At 55.3% G+C, this 21,623-nt stretch overlaps 1 protein-coding gene across 2 annotated transcripts in view; it reads right to left on the reverse strand.

Moving 5' to 3' along the window:
- The window catches only part of PHF2 (PHD finger protein 2), a 63,016-nt gene that overhangs the window by 10,106 nt on the left and 31,287 nt on the right, over positions 1-21,623 (reverse strand). For both annotated transcript variants that reach the window (XM_055309607.1, XM_055309608.1), the window contains exons 3-14: positions 19,291-19,405; positions 11,311-11,471; positions 9,529-9,670; positions 7,175-7,361; positions 6,554-6,716; positions 6,061-6,148; positions 5,629-5,735; positions 4,561-4,652; positions 3,593-3,682; positions 2,678-3,046; positions 1,453-1,572; positions 984-1,099 (exon numbers count right to left, since the gene is read on the reverse strand). In XM_055309607.1, the coding sequence (XP_055165582.1) occupies positions 984-1,099; positions 1,453-1,572; positions 2,678-3,046; positions 3,593-3,682; positions 4,561-4,652; positions 5,629-5,735; positions 6,061-6,148; positions 6,554-6,716; positions 7,175-7,361; positions 9,529-9,670; positions 11,311-11,471; positions 19,291-19,405 (1,750 nt within the window). The remainder of the gene's footprint in view (positions 1-983; positions 1,100-1,452; positions 1,573-2,677; positions 3,047-3,592; positions 3,683-4,560; positions 4,653-5,628; positions 5,736-6,060; positions 6,149-6,553; positions 6,717-7,174; positions 7,362-9,528; positions 9,671-11,310; positions 11,472-19,290; positions 19,406-21,623) is intronic.

Raw genomic sequence — 21,623 nt, forward strand, 5'->3', positions numbered from 1 at the left:
CCACCGAGGGGCACCCACCCTGACTTCAGACAGACCACAGCAGGTGGGGCTTCTCGGCGGGTGAGGGGTGGCTGGCTGGCCAAGCTGCTCAGCAGATGCGCCCATTCATGGTCTAGAACATGGATGTACCCATTCACACACACACACCCTCTCAGGCTAGGGCCTCCACCTCAGCTCAGTGCCACCTCCTCCAGGAGGCCCTCCTGATTTCTCGGGCCCCAAATCATTCTTCCATAGCCCTCATCTCAGCCATAATTTTAGGCACATTTGATAATATGAGGTTCACGCTGGCCCCTCCCCACCAGTCTTTGTGCCCTGAGGCCAGGACCCTGACCCACCCTACCCCCTCTGCACCAGCCCAGGACAGCAACCAAGTCATGCTCTGCTCCTCTGCCAGCTGCCCCCTCTCCACCCACCAGGGCTACGGCCTGGGAGGCAGGGATGGGGTCTGCTCACTCGGCTGGGGGGGGGGGCCTCGGCTGGGGAGCCTACAGGAGGAGGCGCATGTGCATGAGCATGTGTGATGGGGGTGTGTGCACATGTGAGCACGTTATGACGTTTGTGAGCCCATGGACGGGGCGCATGTGCGTGAGCATGTGTGTAACGGGGGTGTGTGATGTGAGCACATATGATGTGTGTGAGCACATGTAATAGAGCATGTGTGTGTATAATGGGGGTATGTGGTGTGAGCACGTGTGAGCACGTATGATGTGTGTGAGCACGTGTGATGGGACATTTGTGTGTAAGTGTGTATATAATGGGGTGTGTGATGTGAGCACGTGTGAGCGTGTGAACATGTGTGACGGGGCATGAGTGTGTTTAAGTGTGTAATGGGGTATGTGATATGAGCATGTATGATTTGTGTGAGCACTTGTGATGGAGCATGTGTGTGTGTAACGGGGGTGTGTGACGTGAGCACGTGTGAGCACGTATGGCACGTGTGAGCCCGTGGACAGGGCACATGTGTGTGAGTGTGCACCTACCCCAGCAGCCTCCTGTTGAAGGAAAATGAGAACTTGGGGTCCCTGTTCGCCGACAGAGGACACTTCTCCAGCTTCTGCTCCTCCTCCATCTTCAGCAGGGAATCAGGTTTGCTGTTCTGAAAAGGAAGCCCAAGACGGTCCTTGAGCCCCCAGCTAGCTCTCCCTCCGACTCGTTGCCCAGGAACCCCTGCTCTCTGTCACTCGGGGCCTAAAGGACCCGGTCCCGCCCCGGGTCGCATGTGCTCGAAGCAGGGCCAGCTGTCAGCTTGTAGAGTGATGCACTCGGTTCCCCAGGCCAGGAGGTGCCCCCGCCGTGGAAGGCAGCCCCACGGAGGCCACACTCACAACCCTTGCCTCCATAGGCCGGCTTGGCACTGCCCCCGGGGGACAGGTGTTCACAAACCTGCATCTTGTGGAAGATGCCTCCACCCCAGGCAGGTGCACACACACGTGCACACACACACCTCACCTTGTACTTCCATTTGGCTTCTGACTTGCTTTTAGTTTGCTCTCGGATTTCTAGCCTCTCCACATCATTCTGTGAGCTGATCGCCTCCTTGTTGGGCACGCTCAGGACGCTCTTTGTGGCCTAGGACACAGGAGTCATGATCCAGCAGTGGACATGGGAGGATGTCTAGGAACCCCGAGGCTACCCAGCAAAGTGACAGCCACACAGCATAGGGCCCCTGCCTCCTACTGGCTCACATGCAATGGCCCATCCACCCCATCTGCTCACCCACCATCCATCCCACCTATCCATCCACCATCTGTCCATCACTCATCCACCCATACAGACATCCATCCCATTCATCCACCATCCCATCCATCCATGCATCTCATCTACCTATCATTCCATCTACCCATCCACCTACCATCCATCATCCCATTCACCCATCCATCCACTACCCATCCATCCATCCAGCTATCCACCATTCCATTCACTCACCTACCCACCCATCTACCTCCCATCCACCCACCCACTCATCCATCCCACCCACTCACTCATCCCTTCTATCCAACCATCCACCTGCCCATCCATCCACCTATTCATGCACCCTCCCTGCTTCCTCTTTCTCTCCCCTCTTCCTGCCACCCACCCATCGATCCATCTGTTCATCTATTCATTCATCCACCCTCTTTGCCTTGATGAAGGGAGAACCAATGTGCCCCACTGCAGCCCTGTGATGCTGGTGGTCACTGACCCCACCCCCAGCCCCAGCGAGAAGTGGGTAACAGCCTCCCATTAGCAGGAAATCCCTCAATGGCGCTTGGTCTTGGGCTCCTGGTCCCTGAAGCCCACACCTAAGGCCCACACCTCTGGTCACACTGCTAGGTCCTTGGGGCCAGGCCTGCCTTTCTCACTGCCTGTAGGGGCTCAGGCCCCTCCAGTAACCACTCCCATCACCAGTCCCCCTTCTGCCTCCCTGCTGGTCTCCACTGGGTGCCTGGCCCACCTTCAGAACCCAGCTGATACCTGGGCCCCAGAGGAAACTCAGCCAGCTCGTTCCCCCAGGTGACCCTGTGTGGTACTCCCGTCCTAGCAGACACCACTGCCTTTACTGGGAGGTCTCTCCTCACCGCCATGCTCACCAGGACACAGCCACCAACCCTGATCCTCTATCTCAGGGACACAGCAGCCCTAGCTCCTGAGGGGTCTGCAGCCCTCCAACCACAGACGGGGTGAGACTACCCACCTTGCCTTTCTTCGGAGGCTCAATTTTGGTCAGTGCCTCCTTGGTGTGTGCCTCCAGCAGGTCCAGGTTGGGGATGGTGGGTGAGGCCGCCCCCCTGCACTTCTTCCCTTTTTTCTTGCCTCCATCCTTGAGCTTCAGCGGTTTGGGGGACTTCGGGGGTTTGGGGGGTTTGGGGGGCTTGGGAACTTTGGACGGCTTGGGCATCTTCACGGTTTTGGGAATCTTTTTTTTGGACACTTTCTCCAGGAAGGATCGAGGAGGACTGGCCTCAATGGGGGATGGGGGCTCCTCTTTCTCCCGGTCCCCAAAGCAGACCTCATCCGTGGGGACAGCTGGGGTCACTTCAGGTCGGGCGGCCTTGGAGGCATTCTAGGGAGAGGAGGAGGAGATGTGGCCAGCCGCCCCGGTCAGGAGGGTCTATGCTCGGGCTCTGGGAGACACTCCAGGAGGAAGGAGCATCTCTCTACACCACGCACAGGGCAGGCTGACATCTCTCCTACAGCATCCGTGCGACATGCTCACACCTGCCTACACCACTATGTGACATATTCATCAATACAACACATCTGTGCCATCGTCTGCCCATCAGCCACCTGACCCCTCTACATCCTTGGTGGGGACTGCCATCCCACCCTGCAGCACAGAGGCTGGGACAGCCCAGGGTCTCCAGCAGCTGGCATGGCCCTCCCTCTGGATCCCTCCCCACCTACTTGGGGAGCTGCAGAGGAGACCCACCTTGCTGTCCCTGGGCTGGGGCCAGGAGGCCATGGGCAGCCACAGTGCCTGGGAGTCCCCACCGTGCAGCAGCCCTGCCCTGGAGGGCCGGGGTGGCAGCTGTCTCAGACATGGTGGTCCCTGGCAGGTGGGCAGCGGGGCTGCTGTACAGGGTTGGCGGCCCCCGGGGTCAGGCCCTACCTCGCTGAGCCGGATCTCTTTGGCGAGGTCTTTGATGAGCTGGGAAGGTTTGAAGTGCTCTGGGAGCTCGTCCTCATGCTCCGCCAAAGCCTGGAGGGCAGCAGACGCGGGCCAGGGGTCAGCCGCCCAGTCTAGGTGCTGACGTCCACCTGCACTGGCCATGCCGCCCCATCCCTGCCCACCCATAGGGGCTGAAGCAGGCTCAGCCTCCCGGACCTTGACTCACCCACATGGTCCCTCCCAGTAGTCCCCTGCCTACCAACCCAGGACCCACTGCCGCCCACACAGGCCTAGGGGTACCGGCTACATGGGGTCCTGAACGAGTCAGCCCACTCCAGCCAGACGTCAGCCCACAAGGCTCTGCCATGACCCCTCCCCAGGGGGGAGTAACACGTCCCAGAGAGGGCAAGCTGCCCAAGGCCACCAGCAGCTGGGCATTATATGAGCCATCCCCTCTTCCTGGGCACAAGGCCACTACATGGCTGAGGTGACAGGGAGGGACACCAGATACGGTTCTAGGCCCAGAGGCCAGAGATGTGGCTCTAGGACAGAAATATGGGAGGTCACCAGACAGTGTGCTGGGGGCAGGGGCAGGGGGGACAGGGCAGTGCTGCTAGGGGGGATGCGAGGGAAGGGGCATTGTCCCCGGGGCCTGGGGGGCACTGGGCATACTGTTGTGGGTACCCTGGGGGTAGGACACCACGCCACAACAGGGGGCATGACGGGGGACACTGTGGAAGGAAGGTCCACCTCAGAGTGAAGCCCACTTTGGAGCCAGTGCCTTGCTGGCCAGCGAGGCTGAGGCCCCTGCCATCTCCTGCCCTGGGGTGCCCTCCGCGCCACCTCTGGCACTCCCCACTACAGGTGGGCTCCGCAGGCTAGCTCCCACCCAAGGAAGGACCCATGCTGGGGGACCCCCACTAGCCACCCTCCCTCTGCTTGGGGATACACCTGGCACATCTCCCTACCTGCTTTTTCGTCCATGATCTAAAAGCACCATTGAGAATTTTAGCTCCTTGGACTAAATGAGGGGGCAGCTGCTTCCCAGACTTGTGGGAACCTGGGGGTCATAGAGGGATCGGGTCAGGTGAGTGTGTGCCTGCCCACCCTCACCCACCACTCCTGTGGGCGATGTCACATGGGGGGTGCAGGGTGGAGTCGGCGGGACCCCCACCCACCGCCACCTGCCCAACTGCCAACGGTCCCTCATGGAACCTCGGGGGGCCTGCCCCAGATGCCCCAGGAGGGGCAGGACCAGCCCTCCCTCGCCCACCCGCCAGGTCCTGCTGGCAAGTGGCTTAGCTCCCTGCACTGCCCACCCCTGCCACTCCAGCGAGAGCCCAGGTGCTGCCAGGGCTCCCATGGCCTCTGCACAGCTGTGGCAGCTGCGACGCCCTGGGGGGGGGGGGAGGGCAGTACAGCCTCCCAGACCCCCTTGGGGACAGAGTGCCCCCTCGTGGTCAGGGAGCGCACTGCAGGGGCAGAGACTGGCGGCCTGGTACTCTGGGCCCTGGCAGGGGGCACCCAGCAGTCAGCGCTCACCCTATCAGGCCACCCCAGGGTAGGCTCTGCATGTCCCACTCCCACAGGCAACCCTTCTGCCGGGGGGAAGCTTAGGGATCTGAATTCGGGGCGAGATGGGCAAATTTCACTGAACTCTGGCCAGCTAAGGTTAAGGTCCATGTCCTTCGCTTCCCCACTTCAGACCGGAGCCAGAGCACAGAGGGCTCCGCATGATGGGGCTTCAGCCCGCAGTGGGAAGCCAGGATGGACCCTCAAGGCCTGGGGTAGAGGGCAGCTGGATGTCTGTGGAGGGCAGGGACCCAAGGAGCCCACCCCTTCCCACGAGCCTTCCCGGGGACCCCAACATACACGCCCTCCCCAGGGTGGCAGGAACGCCACCAGGGTCCTTCAGCTGCAGCCCAGAGTCAGGCAGACCCTTGGCCTCTGACATTCCAGCTGAGCCCCATCAGCAGCCCCGTGAGGGACCAGCCCCCAGAGCCACAGCAGAGACGCCAACCTGGATGCCACCATACCTCTGAACGCCTCCAGCAGGTGCTTCCCCATGTACCAGCAGGCAGTTTCAAAGTTGGGAAACTGAGTCAGGCTACCCAGTTTCAACCTCCTTTCTACTTCGTATGCTCTGGAAACCACAGCAAAGAACCATCCAGTGTATGAGTTCTGAGCAGGTGACACTAGGGTGAGCCCACATCACAGCCACAAGGCCAAACCAAGGCTGTGCCACTCTGGCCTCCCCTGCGTCCCCACGGGCCAGTGCCCAGGGAGAGTATTTCAACTCACCCCACACCCCCCAGGGGCCACAGGGGCTATCAGGGACCGGGCCACCCAGGGGCCCTGGCAGGATGGCACAAGAGGCTAACAGCGTGCCCAGAGCTCAGGGGAGGTGCCACTGCAGTGGCCTGGCAGCAGGGACTCTGGCAGGTGGAACCAGGCAGGTGCGGCCCTACCTCATCTGCATCTCCACGCTCAGGCTGTGGAGGAAATGTCCCGCGAAGGCCAGGCAATCCACGGGCGTGAGCGTGGCATAAATCCAGCCTGCGGAGGTGGGGATGTGGGAGCCCTCCGTGGCACGTTCACACCACCCGGCCTCAGCCCATCTGCCCTGGCGGGCTGCCCCACGTGCCCTACGCTCCGTGCAATGAGGCCCAGCCTCCCAGGAGGAGAGTCTGTGTCCCAGCTGGCCTGGACGCTAAGCACAGGCCTGCCTCACACAGACCCAGGAGCCAAGGGCACCCGCCCAGGCCCGCCCACATTGGGGTGCCCTCCCTCTGGCCTCCACACATGACGGAAGGGCCAAGGCAGCGCTGCCGCAGCCCAGGGAAGTGGGCACGTCCCAGACAGTCCTTAGATGTGAGCCTTGGCCAGGAACCCACCCCCTGGAGGCCCCAGGGAGAAGCCAGAGCCCTGCAGGGTAGACAGGGCGCGGGAAAGGGCGCCCACCTGAGGGGATGAAGAGCGTCTGGCCCTGCTTGACAGTGCACTTGTAACACCTGTCCACCTGGTCGGCAAAGAACATCTCACTGTGGTTCGCGGCCGACTGCCAGCGCTCATACAGGGAGATGTTGGCCGAGGCCGGCTTGATGAGATAGAAGATCTTCTCCCCCTGCCAACGAGAGGCCATTGGCAGAGCCCGCCACGACCTGGGGCGCTGGGGGCAGGGAAGCCACAACCCAGGGTGCTGGGGTACAAGGGAGCCACGACCTGGGGCGCTGGCCGAGCCCAAGCCTTTGGATCCCCTTGTTCGTCTGTCTTCACATGTGCCTCTGTCCGGGCTCCCCCCACCCCCTGGGGCTCTGTGTGGGCCCAGTGCTGCATGCTCCCCCACCCCCTCTTCTAGGAAGTCCTCCAAGCAGCGCTCCCTTCCTGGGGCATGCACACTGCTCAGCCCTGGCCTCCACCCAGCGGGCTGCCTCCAATGGCAGCCTCCTCAGAATGACACTGCGCACCCTACCCGCTGTGCCCCTGAGGGTTGGACAAGTGTCCATTCTGCACAAGTGGCGGCACCAGCCCGCCAAGCACATGGGGACAGCAGGGGCCTTGCTGGCGCAGGCAGGTGCCCACCTTGAGCACGTGGTACCAGGCGGAGGCACCACCCGAGTCGATGTGGAAGTCGGTGTAGCTGTCCTTCACGCAGATGAGGCAGTACTTGGTCACCTTGGGCTTGGCCAGCAGCGCGTCATCAGGCCAGCAGTTCTCCACCCATGAGAGCTTCTTGACGATGTCGGGTGGCTCCACGAAGCTGGACATCCTGGGCGGAGACCAGAAGAGGGTCACAGCAGCAAAAGCACCCCCAAGTCCCCAGGGCCCTGGGGGGAACGGGCCCTGGGGTACGCGTCCCTCCCCTATGGGCTACGAAGCATTGCCCCCACTTGACAGATAAGCAAACTAAGGTTCGTGGGGTTGGAAGGGGCCGCGGCAACACCAAACCGCGCTGTGTTCCACGGAGGCCGGAGACAGCGCTCCGTGGAGCACAGGCCGGCCGACAAGGGGGCAGGTGGCAGCGGCCTGCCTTGCATGCACCCGGTGCCCCTAGCATCACTCCACAGACCCTGCGGGGCTCTGGTAGGCCAGTACGCTCTTTCCAAGGAGGATACAGAAATGCAAAGGTGGCCTCTTGGGGAATGTCGCTGTCTTTGTGAGAGTGCCCGGCAACGGCCTGGCATGCTCGCTGCTCGGGGGGACAGAACGCACAGCAATGCATCAGAGGCCATGCCGCCAAGACGACACGGACACGGACCACACACCAGGCCCTGCCGCCCAACCTCAGCGACCTCACTGGCAGACCCTCTCATAGCAGGACCCCAGAGATGCCTATCTCTGTTTCCAGAGCCCTCCTCCATGCACCCGTGCCCACAGTGGCCTAGACCACACACCACACAGGAGAGGGACCCAGCCCGCCACCTGGGGCCCCTCGGCCATCTGCACACCCACCCAGGCTTCCCAACACAGCCACACATGCCCTTCTTTCCTCCTCGGGGCAAAGCCAGCCCGTTCTCCTGTCGCCAAGGCCAGCGGCTCCCTACAGCTCCTGGTGGGGGGGGCGGTGGCCCAAGGCCCCAGGCACTTAGGCCCCCGTGGGGGACAGAGCACGGTTAACCACATATGTACACATAATACACAGAGGGCCATCTCTCTACCCATCACAGGTGCCTCCAGGGTCAGGGGACGCAGGAGTCACTGCAGGGTCCCTGAGGCCACAGCCCTGAGACCACTACCAACGGCCTACGGGGTCGGGCCCAGCCCCTGCCACCCCAGCTGACCTCCACAGGGACAGACCACACTATCTGCAGAGGCACCCTCCCCCTCTCAGCTGCTGGGCGGCCCTAGCACCAAGGCCACAGCCTAGCATGAAGTGTGAGGGACCCTTGTGTACTTAGACTGGGCCTGTGGAAACCACACACCTTCTGCCAGCAAAGGAGTGGCCCCAAGAGGCCCAAGGGGAACCCCAAGCCAAAGCTCCAACCACCCCAGCTCCACACCCGCAGCTGCCTATGAGGACCACAGGCTGGCCAGCAGATCAGGCGGTGGCACCAGTCCGAGTGTGATCCATGGCCATGGTCACAGCTCAGCCTCCTTGACAACGCATAGCAGGCAGCTTTCGCCCATTTCTCCTAGTGCCACGGAATCCATTCTATTTCCCTTCATGCCTTTGCCGACAGGAAGCTCAAACACAACCAACAGCAGCTACGATACCCTGCCGGGGCTGCTGGCACAGCTGTGTTCTACATCTCCCTGGGCTTTCCGGACTACACTGCCCTACCCGCCCTTCTGTACGAGCTACTTGGCTGACTCGTGGGCTTCTCAGAAGTCAGCAAGGTGGACAGGATCCAAGAGTGAAGTCAGGCTTAAACTAAACCATCAACAACTCAGGCCTTGTGGTACACGAGAGGCCAACCGGAGAGGCAGGAGTGCAACCAAGGAGCAGGAAGACGCGGCCCCGCTACACGGAGCCCTGGTCCTGGGAGGGCAGGACCAACGGACGGCCAGCCTCTGACATCAGAGGCCGGGACCTCGGTGGGCCCCAGACATTCACAGTGCATCCCATGGGGCCTCCGTGCCAAGAACAGCAGTTGGCAGAGCAGGCCCAGCACACGGAGCTCAGGCTGAATCAACGGGAAGGGCAGGGCACAGTGCAACACTACGAGTGCGCCTGTGGGTGTGCAGGCACATGAGCCTGTGGTAGGGGCGTGTGGAAGCACGTAAGCCCATGTGTGGGTGCAAGGATGTGCGTTCTGGAAGAATCTGTGCCACCTCCGGCTCTGGCTGGGGGGCAGGATGGGGGCTGGCCAGACGATGAAACAGATCCTTTTGTTTGGATTTGTCACAATGCACGATGCACGAGAGGAGAAAGGGCAAGCAAGCGCAGCGGCCCTGCCACCTGAGTGCGCATGGGCTACTCCATGGGCGGCGCTCACCTCGTGTCAGAGAACTCAAGGCTGGTGAGGTTGAGCACCCGCTTGCGGTTGGTGCTGTAGTAGTAGTCCACAAACTCCTTCAGCTTCATTTTGCAGTCTTTCTGCTTGGCCACATCTGTCACATCCACGCTCCGCTCTGGGCCTGCGGGTGGGAGGGGGTGGTGAGTGGGGCAGGGTGCGCGTGGGGACCCAGGAGGGCCGTCCACCCCCGCCTACCCCTGACTGTCACGGCGAGGGGGGCCGGACAGCGAGTGGACACATGGGACGCGGGCACACAGGGACTTCTGACGAACACACCACAAGTGGGCAGTTAGTCCAGGTGCGCCCCAAATCAAGCCTGGGGCACACTCCACTTTCAAAAGGTAAAAAAATTAAAAAACTCCTACACTTCTAGGGCACTAACTTTTTTCCCAAAAAACTGGTAAGTAAAAGGGAAAATAGTTTTCTGTAGCTGACGAGGAAAAAGTCAGCGTCAAGTCGCTGGTGACAGGAGGATCTAGGCAATCAAGGAACGGGCAAGGGCAAGCGCATCACGTCTGACTCAAAATTAGCAGTGGCAGAAAGATGCTCAGCGGGGACAGCCTCGCTGTCGTCTCAGTCCCCGGGGCCGCGTAGCCAGCTGTGCCTCTCCATCCAGGCCCAGGCGGGGGCCCAGGCAGAACGGCAGGCCCTGGGACAGGTTTATGGACATCACAGGCTTGCTGTTGGCCCAAAACCCCAATAGGCCTGATCCTCCAACCGTCTGGACAATGGGGAGAGGCTGAGGGGAGTAAGCAAGGGAAGTGGTGCTGCCCTCACGGCCACCCCGAGAGGGCCCTGCGGTAACCAAGGCAGCTCTGTTCCTGCTGCGGACAGCTGGCCTAGGGCCCCTACTGGCTTCTCACATCTGCCAAAATGACGTACAAAGCAGACATTGGCTTGAAATGTCAGGTGTGAGGACACAGCAAAACCATAGAAATCTCGTGGTCCTGTGGCCAATACTGGACACAGAGACCCCACTTCCCATGTCATGTGGGTGTGACAAGGTCCATAATGAAACAAGGAGAAGGGAAGACATTTGTGGCAACAGCCTGAGGGCCTCAGGGAAGCTGCTGCTGCTCCTGCAGGTGCCCATGGCAGGAGGGGCAGCGTGTGGGGCAGCGCGTGGGGCAACGCATGAGGCCAGCCACGGCCTATGTAGCTGGCTGAGCCGGGCCCAGGGACACAGCCATGAACAAAATGACATGGCTCCAGGTGGGGACAGCTCAGGGAAGGCAGAGGGCATGCCCTGACTTTAGCTGTCACTGCAGGTGCTGGGCGGTGCCTCTCCCTTGAGGGGCCTGGACATCTGCTTTCCAGGGTCTTCCCTCCTCCTGCATTGTCCACTCAGCCATCCCTGAGCCCCAGCCACTGCGAGGGCCCCAGCTCTACGGGTATCCCTGCCGGGGAGACGGCCTCAGAGACGATGCCCAAGCACATGGGAACAATGCCTACAGCGCTGGGAGCTGCCAGGGGATGTATGCCATGCTGGACAGGGCAGCATGAACTGAAAGTGGAGGACTCAGTGAGGCCGGGCACCAGGCTGGCCCAGGAGGGGCCAAGGGGATGCAGCACAAACCCCAGGAAGGGACCCCCCCACCGCTGGCAGGATGAACCAGTCCCAAGACAGTCCCCACTTTGCAGCCACAGTAACTGACAAGGGGCCATTTAGTGGGACAGGGGTCTCATTCCAGAAGGGCATGAAGGAGGCCCAGCTCATGGGCACAGGGACCAGCTGGGGCCCATGACGAGTAGGCCACTCACCCACGTAGTTCTCCACATCGCTGACGTAGAAGGTGGGGGCCGGGACTGCCAGGCCCAACCCGTCTTTCTTGGGGACGAGGATGGGCTCAGCAAAGCCATGCTCCTCCATGTAGCCCAGCGTGAGCTGGCTGCCCGGCACGCGGACCACCACGTCTTCCGCGCTGTGGGAGAAGTGGAGGTAGGGGGTCATGTCAGCCTGGGGCCTCCTGCCCCGCAGCACCCGGATGGACCTGGATATGGACACTCGTGGCCCGATCTCCTGCCATGTGCCCTCACGCCCCGGGGCAGCCATGGGGCACAGACTGGGTCATCGGGGTCCAGGAGGCCCAGGATGGGGACAGGCAGGGAGGGGCAGACATGTGAGCAAGGTCTCCGCCCTTCTCCCTCCCTCCACCTGCCCAGTCTCCCCTGCACAGGATTCCCCTCCAGTGCTCAGACCTCACATCTCATGTGGGGCTGGGGCCGGGCCTGAGGACATGGCAGATGGACACAAACCTTTCAGGGAGAACCGACCCCTGAGGCAAGCCAGGCACAGGACCTGGAGGCAGCCCAGGTCCCTGGCCATTTATGCCCAGTGGCATGCCAGGGGGACCAGGAGCTGGACCAGAATCGAGGCAGACATTGGGAGGGGCAGACAGGGCCACAAGCCCAGGCAGAGAGCAGAGCTGGGGGGTGGGGGATGACAGGAGACAGCGCCAGGGCAGCCATCCAAGCCCAGAGGGCAGCAGGGACAGGCATAGGCCCCGGGAGGATGAGGCAGGGAGGGAGGAAAACAGAGCGGGAAGCTTTGACTATGCGTGAGTGGAAATTCTAGATGGGAAAAACATCATGTTTGAAAAAATTTTAAATTCAACAGATGCGTTTAATGGTAGCTGCCTGAAAAAAATTGTGAATTTGATGAAATTTGAAAAATAATACAGAGAATGGAGAGTGCTTATTTAAAAAGAAAACAGAACATTTTTCAGAACTGAGATAAGATAATTTCTCAAATTTAAAGAACTTACTGAGTCCTGAGTAGAATTAATAAAAAGAAACACATATCTGGGAGCTGTGTAGCATGTCTGTGGTACATCAAGGACAAGGGGACAATCTTAAGTTTTCAGAGAAAAAAAGATTTTTTACCAACCCAAACCAACCAAGCAAAACACCGGCCCCTAGGCTGACAATAGACACCTCACGAGCAACCAGAGATGCCAAAGGATGATAGAACTGCATCTTCAGAGTTCAAGGAAAATAACTTTTACTCTCGAATTTTATTTATTTATTTATTTATTTATTTATTTATTTATTTATTTATTTATTTATAAGATTATTTATTTATTTATTCATGAGAGACACACACAGAGAGAGAGGCAGAGACACAGGCGGAGGGAGAAACAGGCCCCATACAGGGAGCCGGACTTGGGACTCAATCTCAGGTCTCCAGGATCACGCCCTGGGCTGAAGGCAGTGCTAAGCTGCTGAGCTACCTGGGCTGCCCTACTCTCAAATTTTAGATCCATTTTAGAAAAATCAGAATCATTCAAGAATAAGGATAAAATGAAAACATTTTCAAAAACAGAGACTACATCTATAAGTATTTCCTAAACCACTAAAGGATAATTCAACAAGACAGCAATCAAATCTAGAAGAAAGAAACGGGACTCAAAGCATAATGGAAAACTGTGCTATGGGTTTCACACAGTCCCTATCACACCACCTGCAGACTTCTCTGCAGAAACTAACAAGCTGAACTTGGGATGCTGAATGGAAATGCAGGGCACCCAGATGACCTAAGCAGTCTTTAAAAAGAAGAACAAAGTTGAAGACACTTACCAATCTCAAAATTCACTCCAAAGCTACAGTAATCAAGACTGTGTGGTGCTGGCATGAGAAGAGAGAAGAGACATACAGATCAGTGGAGCAGAATCCAGTGTCCAGAAATAAACCCAAACATCTATGGTCGACTGCTTTGTACCAAGAGCACCGAGATAACTCAATGGAGAAAAACAGCCATTTCCATGAATGACACACAGGAGAACAAAAAAGAATGAACACAAAAGAATGAAGCAGGATCCCTACCTCACATCATATGCAAAAATTAACTCAAAATGAGCTGAAGACCTAAATACAAAAGCTAGAACTATAAAACGTTCAAAAGAAAACACAAGCATAAATCTTCTTGATCCTGATTTGGCAATGGTTTCTCAGAAGCCAAAACCATGAGCAACAACAACAAAATAAATAAATTAGACTCCATCAAAATTATAAACATTTTTGCTTCAAAGGATACCATCAAGAAAGTGGGTAGGCAATCCACAGAATGGGAGAAAGTATCTGATAAGTGACAAGTATCCAGAACATGTATAGAACTATTAAAACTCAACAATAAAAAGGCAACCAATTAACTAGACAGGGCTACAGTAATATGGGGCTGATTTCTGGTTTCAATTCCAACATGTAAAGAGCTTGGAAACAGTCACTCCTGTCCTTGCAAGAAAACGTCTGAACAAACTGAAAATCAACAGATATTCTTAGATTCACAGAGAATTAGGGTTACAGGGCAAGCAGCCACCCTGGAAACCTGGGGCAACAGGCAAATACAGAAAACCCTAATTGAGGCAACCTTACCTGAAGCAGAAGCTGCTAGAGGTGGTAAGTGGGAGGAATGTCTAAACAGTAATTTTTGACAAGGAGCAGAGGTGGAGTGTGAACTAGCTGCAGGGATAAGAACTCGTGGGGGCTCAGTCTCAGAGGAGACTCACATGGTCATGGGTTTTACCTGCAGGTTCTCCTGGTGAAGATCTGCTCCTACTTCAGGCAGGGTTGGGGGGAAGCGCCTGTGTTTGTCCTCCATAACAAAAGTCTACCTTCCAGGAGAGCGCACTTAACCAGGTCCTCATCTGACAGGGGGAAGGGCAGCTGGCCTCCTCCAGCCCCCACTAGCTTCCTGTCTCAGGAAGGGAGAGAAAAAGCAAAGGCCAAGAAATGCTTCCAAAGGTAAGAGCCCAGAGCCCCAGGCCCACTGAAGCACTGAGGTTTACTATTCAATTATAGAACACTTCCCCTTGCCCTAACCCTGATCACCATATAACAGCATAACAACAGTGGAGCATAATGGAGAGAGCTGCAAGACAGATTCCATTTAAGAAGGAGTTGTTAGGGAAGCCCAAGGAAAACAGGGAAGGAAACTATGAGAAGTGATGTGTCTGGCACCTACAGCCACCATGGACACAGCCCAGTCCCTCACTCTAAATGTGTAAGTACCTCAGCTCATTTGACTCAATACATCATGTCCAGCCTTCAACAACAAAAAAAATCACAAGGCATGCTAATCAAAAGGCAAGAAACCCATAGTATGAGGAGACAAAGCAAATCACCTCACACCTATCAGAATGCCTAAAATCAAAAAAGGCAAGAAATAACAGGTGTTGGTGAGGATGTGGAGAAAGGGGAGCCCTCATGCACTGTTGCTGGGAATGCAGACTGGTGCAGCCACTGTGGGAGTCAGTATGGAGGCTCCTCAAAAAATAATAAATAAAGATACTGTATGGTCTAATAATTCCACTACTGAGTACTGAGTATTTACCAAAAGACAATGAAATTACTAATTCAAAAAGATGTATCCCCAGGAAGCCTGGGTGGCTCAGTGGTTGAGCACCTGCCTTTGGCTCAGGTCATGATGCCGGGGTCCTGGTATCAAGTCCTGCATCGGGCTCCCCGCAGGGAGCCTACTTCTCCCGCTGCCAGTACCTCTGCCTTTCTCTTGGTGTCTCTCATGGGTAAATAAATAAAAAAAAATCTTTAAAAACAAAACAAAACAACACAAAAAGATGCACCCTTATGTTTATAACAGGATTATTTACAATAGTCAAGAGATGGAAGTAGCCCACATGTCTATCCATACACGAATGGATATAGAAGATGTGGTATATACACAATGGAATATTAATCATAAAAAAGAATGAATCTTGCCATTTGCAATGACATAGATGGAACTAGAGCATTATGCTAAGCAAAATAAATCAGAGAAAGAAAACTACCATAGGATTTCACTCATGTGGAATTTGAGAAACAAAATAAATGAGCATAAGGAGGACCAAAAAGAGAGGCAAACCAAGAAACAGACTCTTCACTATAGAGAACACACTGATGGTCACCACAGGGGAGGTGGGGGGTGGGGGAAATAAGTGATGGGTATTAAGAGGACACTTATCCTGGTGAGTACTGAAGTGATGTACGGAGCACCTGGGTGGCTCAGTCCATTAAGCATCCAACTCTTGGTTTCAGCTCAGGTCTTGAGATCAAGCCCCATGTCAGCTCCACGCTCAGCACAGAGTCTGCTTAAGATTCTCTCTCTCTCCCTCTTCCTCCCTCCCTCCCCCTCCCCCTGTTCATGTGCTCATTCACTCTCTCAAATAAATAAATAAAATATTTTTTAAAATTGCTGAATCACTACCTTGTACATCTGAAACTAGTATACACTGTATGTTAATTATACTTCAATTTAAAAAATATTTTTTTAATTTATCAGAAAATAGCTCAGATATAGCAAGAATTTGGAATTATCAGATAGGAAATTTTTTTAAATTATGAATAAAATGTTAGGAGTGTTAGTGGAAAAAGTGGACAACATGCAAGAATGGAAGGGAAATACAAGTAGAGAAGTGGACACTCTAAAAATCAAAAGTAAATGATAGAAACAATTAAAAACTGTGGCAGAAATGAAGAATGTCTTTGATGGGCTCATCAGTAGACTGGACATGACTAAGAAAAGAATCAGTGAGCTAGAAGTTAAGTCAATAAAATCTGCCCAACCTGAAATGCAAAGAGCAAAAAGAATGAAAAAGGCAAGAAACAGAATATCCAAGCAGTGGAGAACAACTGCAGAAAGAGTAACATGCATAATGGGAAGACAGAAAGAAAAGAGAGAGATAGAGAGAGGAGCAGAAGAAACGTTTGAAGTAATAGTGGCTGAGAATTGTCTAAAAATAATGACAGACATGAAACCACAGATCCAGAAAACTCAGACAACACTGAGCAGGATAAACACCCACACGGTTCCTAGGCATGTCATAACCAAACTGCAAAACATGAAAGATGGTATCCTGACAAAGGCAGATGAGAAAGATCCTGTTCTACCACGATGGTGTGAAGAGCTCTGCTAACCCCACCCAGGGAAACTGGCGAAAATTATTTTGAAAAACAACGATTTAAAATCTCTGGAAATGGTTCTAAGAGCAGACAGCAAATGAAGAAACATCTAGTACAGAAAATCTATGAAAACTTGGTAGGAAAGGCATGTGACCATGCCTCCCTTCACTTCCCTGGCTTGGCGAGGAGACTCCCCTCTGTCAAGTGGCAGCCAGGGACACAGGAATGCTGAATGGGAGCGCTTCCCACCTTCCAGGCAGAGGGATTTCCTCCTGGAAGGACAGCAGCCCTTCTCCCCCCAGCTGTCTGTTGCTGGTTCTAAGTGCTGTGTGAGGGCAGCTAAGACACAAGTGCTCTCTTCCACCCAGCCCACATTCATGGAACTGAGACTGTACTGAGAAGACTGTGGCCCTGGTCACCCTGGCCCAGCCTCTTCTCCTCAATGTTCTACTAGAAGTCCTAGCCAGAGCAATTAGGCAAGAAAAAAAAAAAGTAACACAGACTGGAAAAGAATAAAGAAAATGATCTATTCACAGATGACATGATCTTGTATATAGCAAGTTGTAAGAAACCTATTAAAAAGCTATTAGGACTAATAAACTAGCTCATCAAGGTTGCAGGATACAAGATCAATATACAAAAAACTATTTCAGTACAGTAGCAATAAAATGAAATTAAGAAAACAGTCCCATTTAAAAGACATCAAGAAAAATAAATTACTTGGGAATTAATTTAACAAAGGAACTACAAAACTTATACTCTGAAAACTGAAAAACATATTTGAAGGAAATTTAAAAGATCTCAATAAATGAGAAAATATCCATGGCTGTGGGCCAAAAGACAGTATTTTTCAGGTGGCAGTACTCTGATCCTACTGATGTACAGACTCAGCATAATCTGTATCAGCTGACTTCTCTGTAGGCTCAACAAGCTGATTCTACAATTCATATCAATTGCAACAGAACCACAATGCCAAAATTATCTTTAAAAAGAAAAACAAAGTTGGAAGACTCACACTAGTCATTTCAAAACATACTGCAAAGCACAGAAATCCAGACGGCCTGAGACTGGCTTGAGGGTAAACAGAGATTAGTAGAATAGAATAGAGTGTCCAGAAATAAATGCAGACACTTCTAGCTAAGGGCCAAGACCACTTAGTAGAAAAAGGATTGTCTTTTTACACATGGTGCAGGGACAAATGGAGAGCCACATGCAAAAAAAAAATTAATAATAATAAAACAAAAACAAAACAACTTATATCCTTACCTCACACTATATGAAAAAATTAACTCAAAATGTATCAAAGACCAAACCGTAAGACCTAAACACTATAAAATTCTTCAAAGAAAACATCGGGATAAATCCTCATGACTCTGGGTTTGGACTTGGCAAATGACCCACAGCTATGACAACAAAAGCACAAATAAAATGAAAAATGGATAACCTGGACTCCCTCAAAATGACAAATGTTTGTGCTTCAACGGATACAAGCAAGAAGGTGAAAAGTCTACAAAAAGGGGGAATGTATTCATAAATCATGTATCTGTTAAGAAACTTGCATCCGAAATAAAGAAAAAATTCTTATGACTCAATAATAGAAAGACACAAAAAATTAAAAATAGGTAAAGGGCCTGAATTGACATTTCTCCAAGGAAGACATATGAATGACCACCAAGCACATGAAAAGATGCCCAATGTGACTCATCATCAGGAAATGGCAACCAAACCCAAGTGAGAGAATACTTGACACCTAGGATGGTTAGAATCAAAATGCCAGGTGATGATGTGCTGGGAAGGGCGATAAGAAATTGGAACCCTCACGCTCTGCTGCTGGGATCAGAAAATGGTGTGACCACTTTGGAAAACAGGCTGGCAGTTCCCCAGACAACTGAATACAGAGCTACTCCTACAAACACAAAAACATATGTCCAACAAAATCTTGTACAAGAATGTTTCCAGCAGAAACAGTCACAGGAGCCAAAAATCAGAAATAATCCAAATGTGTCAGCTGATGAATGGATAAACAAAATATGGTCCACCCAAACAGCAGAATATTAAATAAAAACTTTGGGGTGACGGGAATGTTCTAGAACTAGCTGGTAGTGGTGCACACATCTGTGACTACACTAGAGAGACTGAATCGTACTTCAAACGGGTGAACTGAGTGGCATGAGTTACATCCCGGTGAAAGTGGGGGAAGAGAAAGAAGAGGAGGAAAGCACCTTCTCCACAGAGGATCACGGGTAAGAGTCACATTGGATTTCTCACCAGAAATCGTGCGTGCAAGAAGGCAGCGGAGGGAAATATTTGAACTGTTTAAGGAAAACACTCCCCACGTAGCATTCTGTGCCCAGTGAATTACTCTTCAAAAGTCGAGGAGAAGCAAAGACATTGTCAGACCAACAAAGTCTTCCAGGCGTGAGGGGCCAGGGTGAGGGCCCAGAGCAGGTCCAGTGGCAGGTGCTGCTTTTCAGCAGTGCTTCCCCTGCCCTCACCCCGGACACAGGGCCCCCGAGAGGGGGACCCAGGGAGAGCCTGCCAGGCCCGGGGACACAGGAAAGGCCATCCCGTGTGGGCTGGGATCGGCCACGCCTGGAGGGTGGTCTTGGGCGGGACCCAGCCCTGTTGCGGGACCAGACAAACCTGAGGACAACAGCCTCTCCTCAGGACGGCTCCAAGGCCCACACCAGGCAGGGGGGCTGATGTGCCTAGAGGGTCCCCAACACCTGTACCTGGAAATGCTGAGAAGGGAGAGCCAGGGTGCCTGGAGCTTTGGGGGTTGCACTGAGCCCAAGGAGGGAAGGCCATGCTCCCGAGCCCTGGGAGGACAAGGCCGCTGCCGCCCACCTGGGGAAGGTCCGACTCCGCAGCTCCTTGATGAAGAGCTGGCTGCCATTCTGCACGGGCTTCACATCGGGTGTCTGCCCTGGGCCGTGTTTGTGCCAGGCCCGCTTCTTCTTCACTGTGGGGAGACAGGGGCAGCTCAGGGAGGACAGCCAGGGAGGGCTGGGAGGACAGCCAGGGAGCTGCCAACGCTGCACGCCTCAGCCCCCCAGAGCAAAGCCCTCGAGGTCCTTGGGGCCCGGCGCACCCACCTCCCTCCACCCTGTGACCTCCTCACCCGCCCCACCCCTACTAGTCCTCTGGCTCAGTGACCACACCCAGCACCTGGGGTTGCCCCGGGACGCTCTCCACTGGCACCCAGTCTGCTGAAAGCCTGTCGCGTCAGAGGCACCTGCTGGAAGTCCCCCCAAGGCCAGCCTTCAGGGCACCATCCCTCTGACTTGTCCTCAAATATCCCAAAGCCTGTCACCTCCCTGCAGGGACCTTCGCTGCCCCGACAGCCACAGCTGGGGCACCGCAGCTTCTGGCCTCCTCACCCCCTAGCTATACGCACCCACATCCCCAGTGTGTCCACCCTCACATACCCCCAACCTGCCTGCTCCCATTGACTCTCCCATCCTGGTGTGTGCTCCCAGGACGGGGGCCCCCACCTTGGACTTTTTACACACAATGAGTGCACACACCCCTACTAGACACATTCCCCACACACGCATACCCATGCAGTGCACACAGCACACTCACACCCCCACTGCACTGTAAGCCAGTGATTTCCTTGTGGCCCCTGCCCCCACTCAGGGCAGCTCCTGGGGACTGAGGCTGCTGGACAGGGTCTGAAAAAGGCTGGATGAAGCTGGATGCGAGGGTTGCGAGTGGACCCTCTGGGCACCTGTCCTTCAGAGACGAGCATGGGGAGTGGGATGCCACCTCCCCCCACCCCCCGTGCCCTGCACAGTCACAGCCCCGAGACCGTCGCCAACAATGGTGTGATATTTCTGCCATGCTTGGTTTGCATGCATGTTATGGAAACCTGGCAAGATGGTGAGGGCGGAGGACTCCAGGCTGGGGTTTCCGGGAGCACCAGGCACATGTGGGAGTTGAGGAGAGCCCAGTTGGCCGCCCAGATCCTTCTTGCCTCACCATCCTGTCACTGTGCGACCCTGAGGAAGGGACTGGGCATCTCTGTGCCATATCTTTAATAGAGAGGGACGAGTCCTGGTCTCACCTACTCCTCGGGTGCCCCAGGAGCTCTTGGGGTGCCTTCTGATCAGGCATGGCCCGTCCCCCAGGCAAGGTTGCTTGGGCGGCAGGCTCCTGTTCACTGAGCCCCCTGCACCCACCACGCTTGGCACGGCCCAACACCAGTGGGCCCAGGGGCACAGGTGGGAATGGCCACCCTCCCGGGCACTGCACTGGCCCCTCAATGCCCACTGAGCAGCCCAGCTCTGCACGGGGGACGACAATGCCGTAGGTGGCCTGAGAGTCACCCCTTCTTCCCAAAGAGCCCAGGAGGGTGACAGCAAGGGCACCCAAGGCCGAGGCAGGGCCCGGGACACCACCCCAATGATGGCTCAGGGCACCCTGATTCTGAGACCAGTGTCCACATCACCATCCCTTTGCTGAGCCCATGGCTGCATCAGGACATGCCCCAGCCACATGGTGCTTGGCAATCAGGCTGCCCGTGGCAAGCGGGGCCTCCCTGCTGCCCCCGTGGGAGCTGAGCCTGACCTTGCTTACAAGGGGTCCAGCGCGTCTGGGAATTTGAGAAGGATGTGGAAGGGGAACATGCTGGCAGCCACGAATGACACCACGGAGAGGGGAGGCCGGTGGGTGACAGATACCCTCATGTAGCTGTGAGGGGGGAGCTGCTGTGGAGGGGCCCCCATGGGTCCCCAGGGTCCTCCAGCACCAGCACCTGCATATGCCCCAGGATGCAGAGGCCCCACAGAAGGGCCCTGGCCAGGAAGCCATGTGGGGAAACTGAGGCGAAGGGTGGCCGGGGGTATGGGTGTAAAGGGCAGTGGGAACACTGCACCCCCACACGCCTGCTGAGAGCTGTGCCTGAGAAGCAGGTGCCCCCAGGGCTGTGGCCATCCTGGGCCTCACCCGGGACCAGGCACCACGAGGACAGACCTACATGCCGGACACTGCACTGGAGCCTGTGGCTGGGACAACAGCCAAACACGGAGCTGCGACAGAGGCGGGGTGGGTGCCACGGGGCTCCTTCCCCCCACCTCTGGGGCCCAGGAGGCCGAGTGTCCCCCCACCTATGCACCCCCGATAAGGCACCCTGGACACATCCGTCCAGGAGAAGGCTGGGGATGACAGGTGCCCTCAGG

The sequence above is a fragment of the Nyctereutes procyonoides genome, unplaced genomic scaffold, assembly GCF_905146905.1.
Source record: "Nyctereutes procyonoides isolate TBG_1078 unplaced genomic scaffold, NYPRO_anot_genome, whole genome shotgun sequence".
In the NCBI taxonomy this organism is placed as follows: Eukaryota; Metazoa; Chordata; class Mammalia; order Carnivora; family Canidae; genus Nyctereutes; species Nyctereutes procyonoides.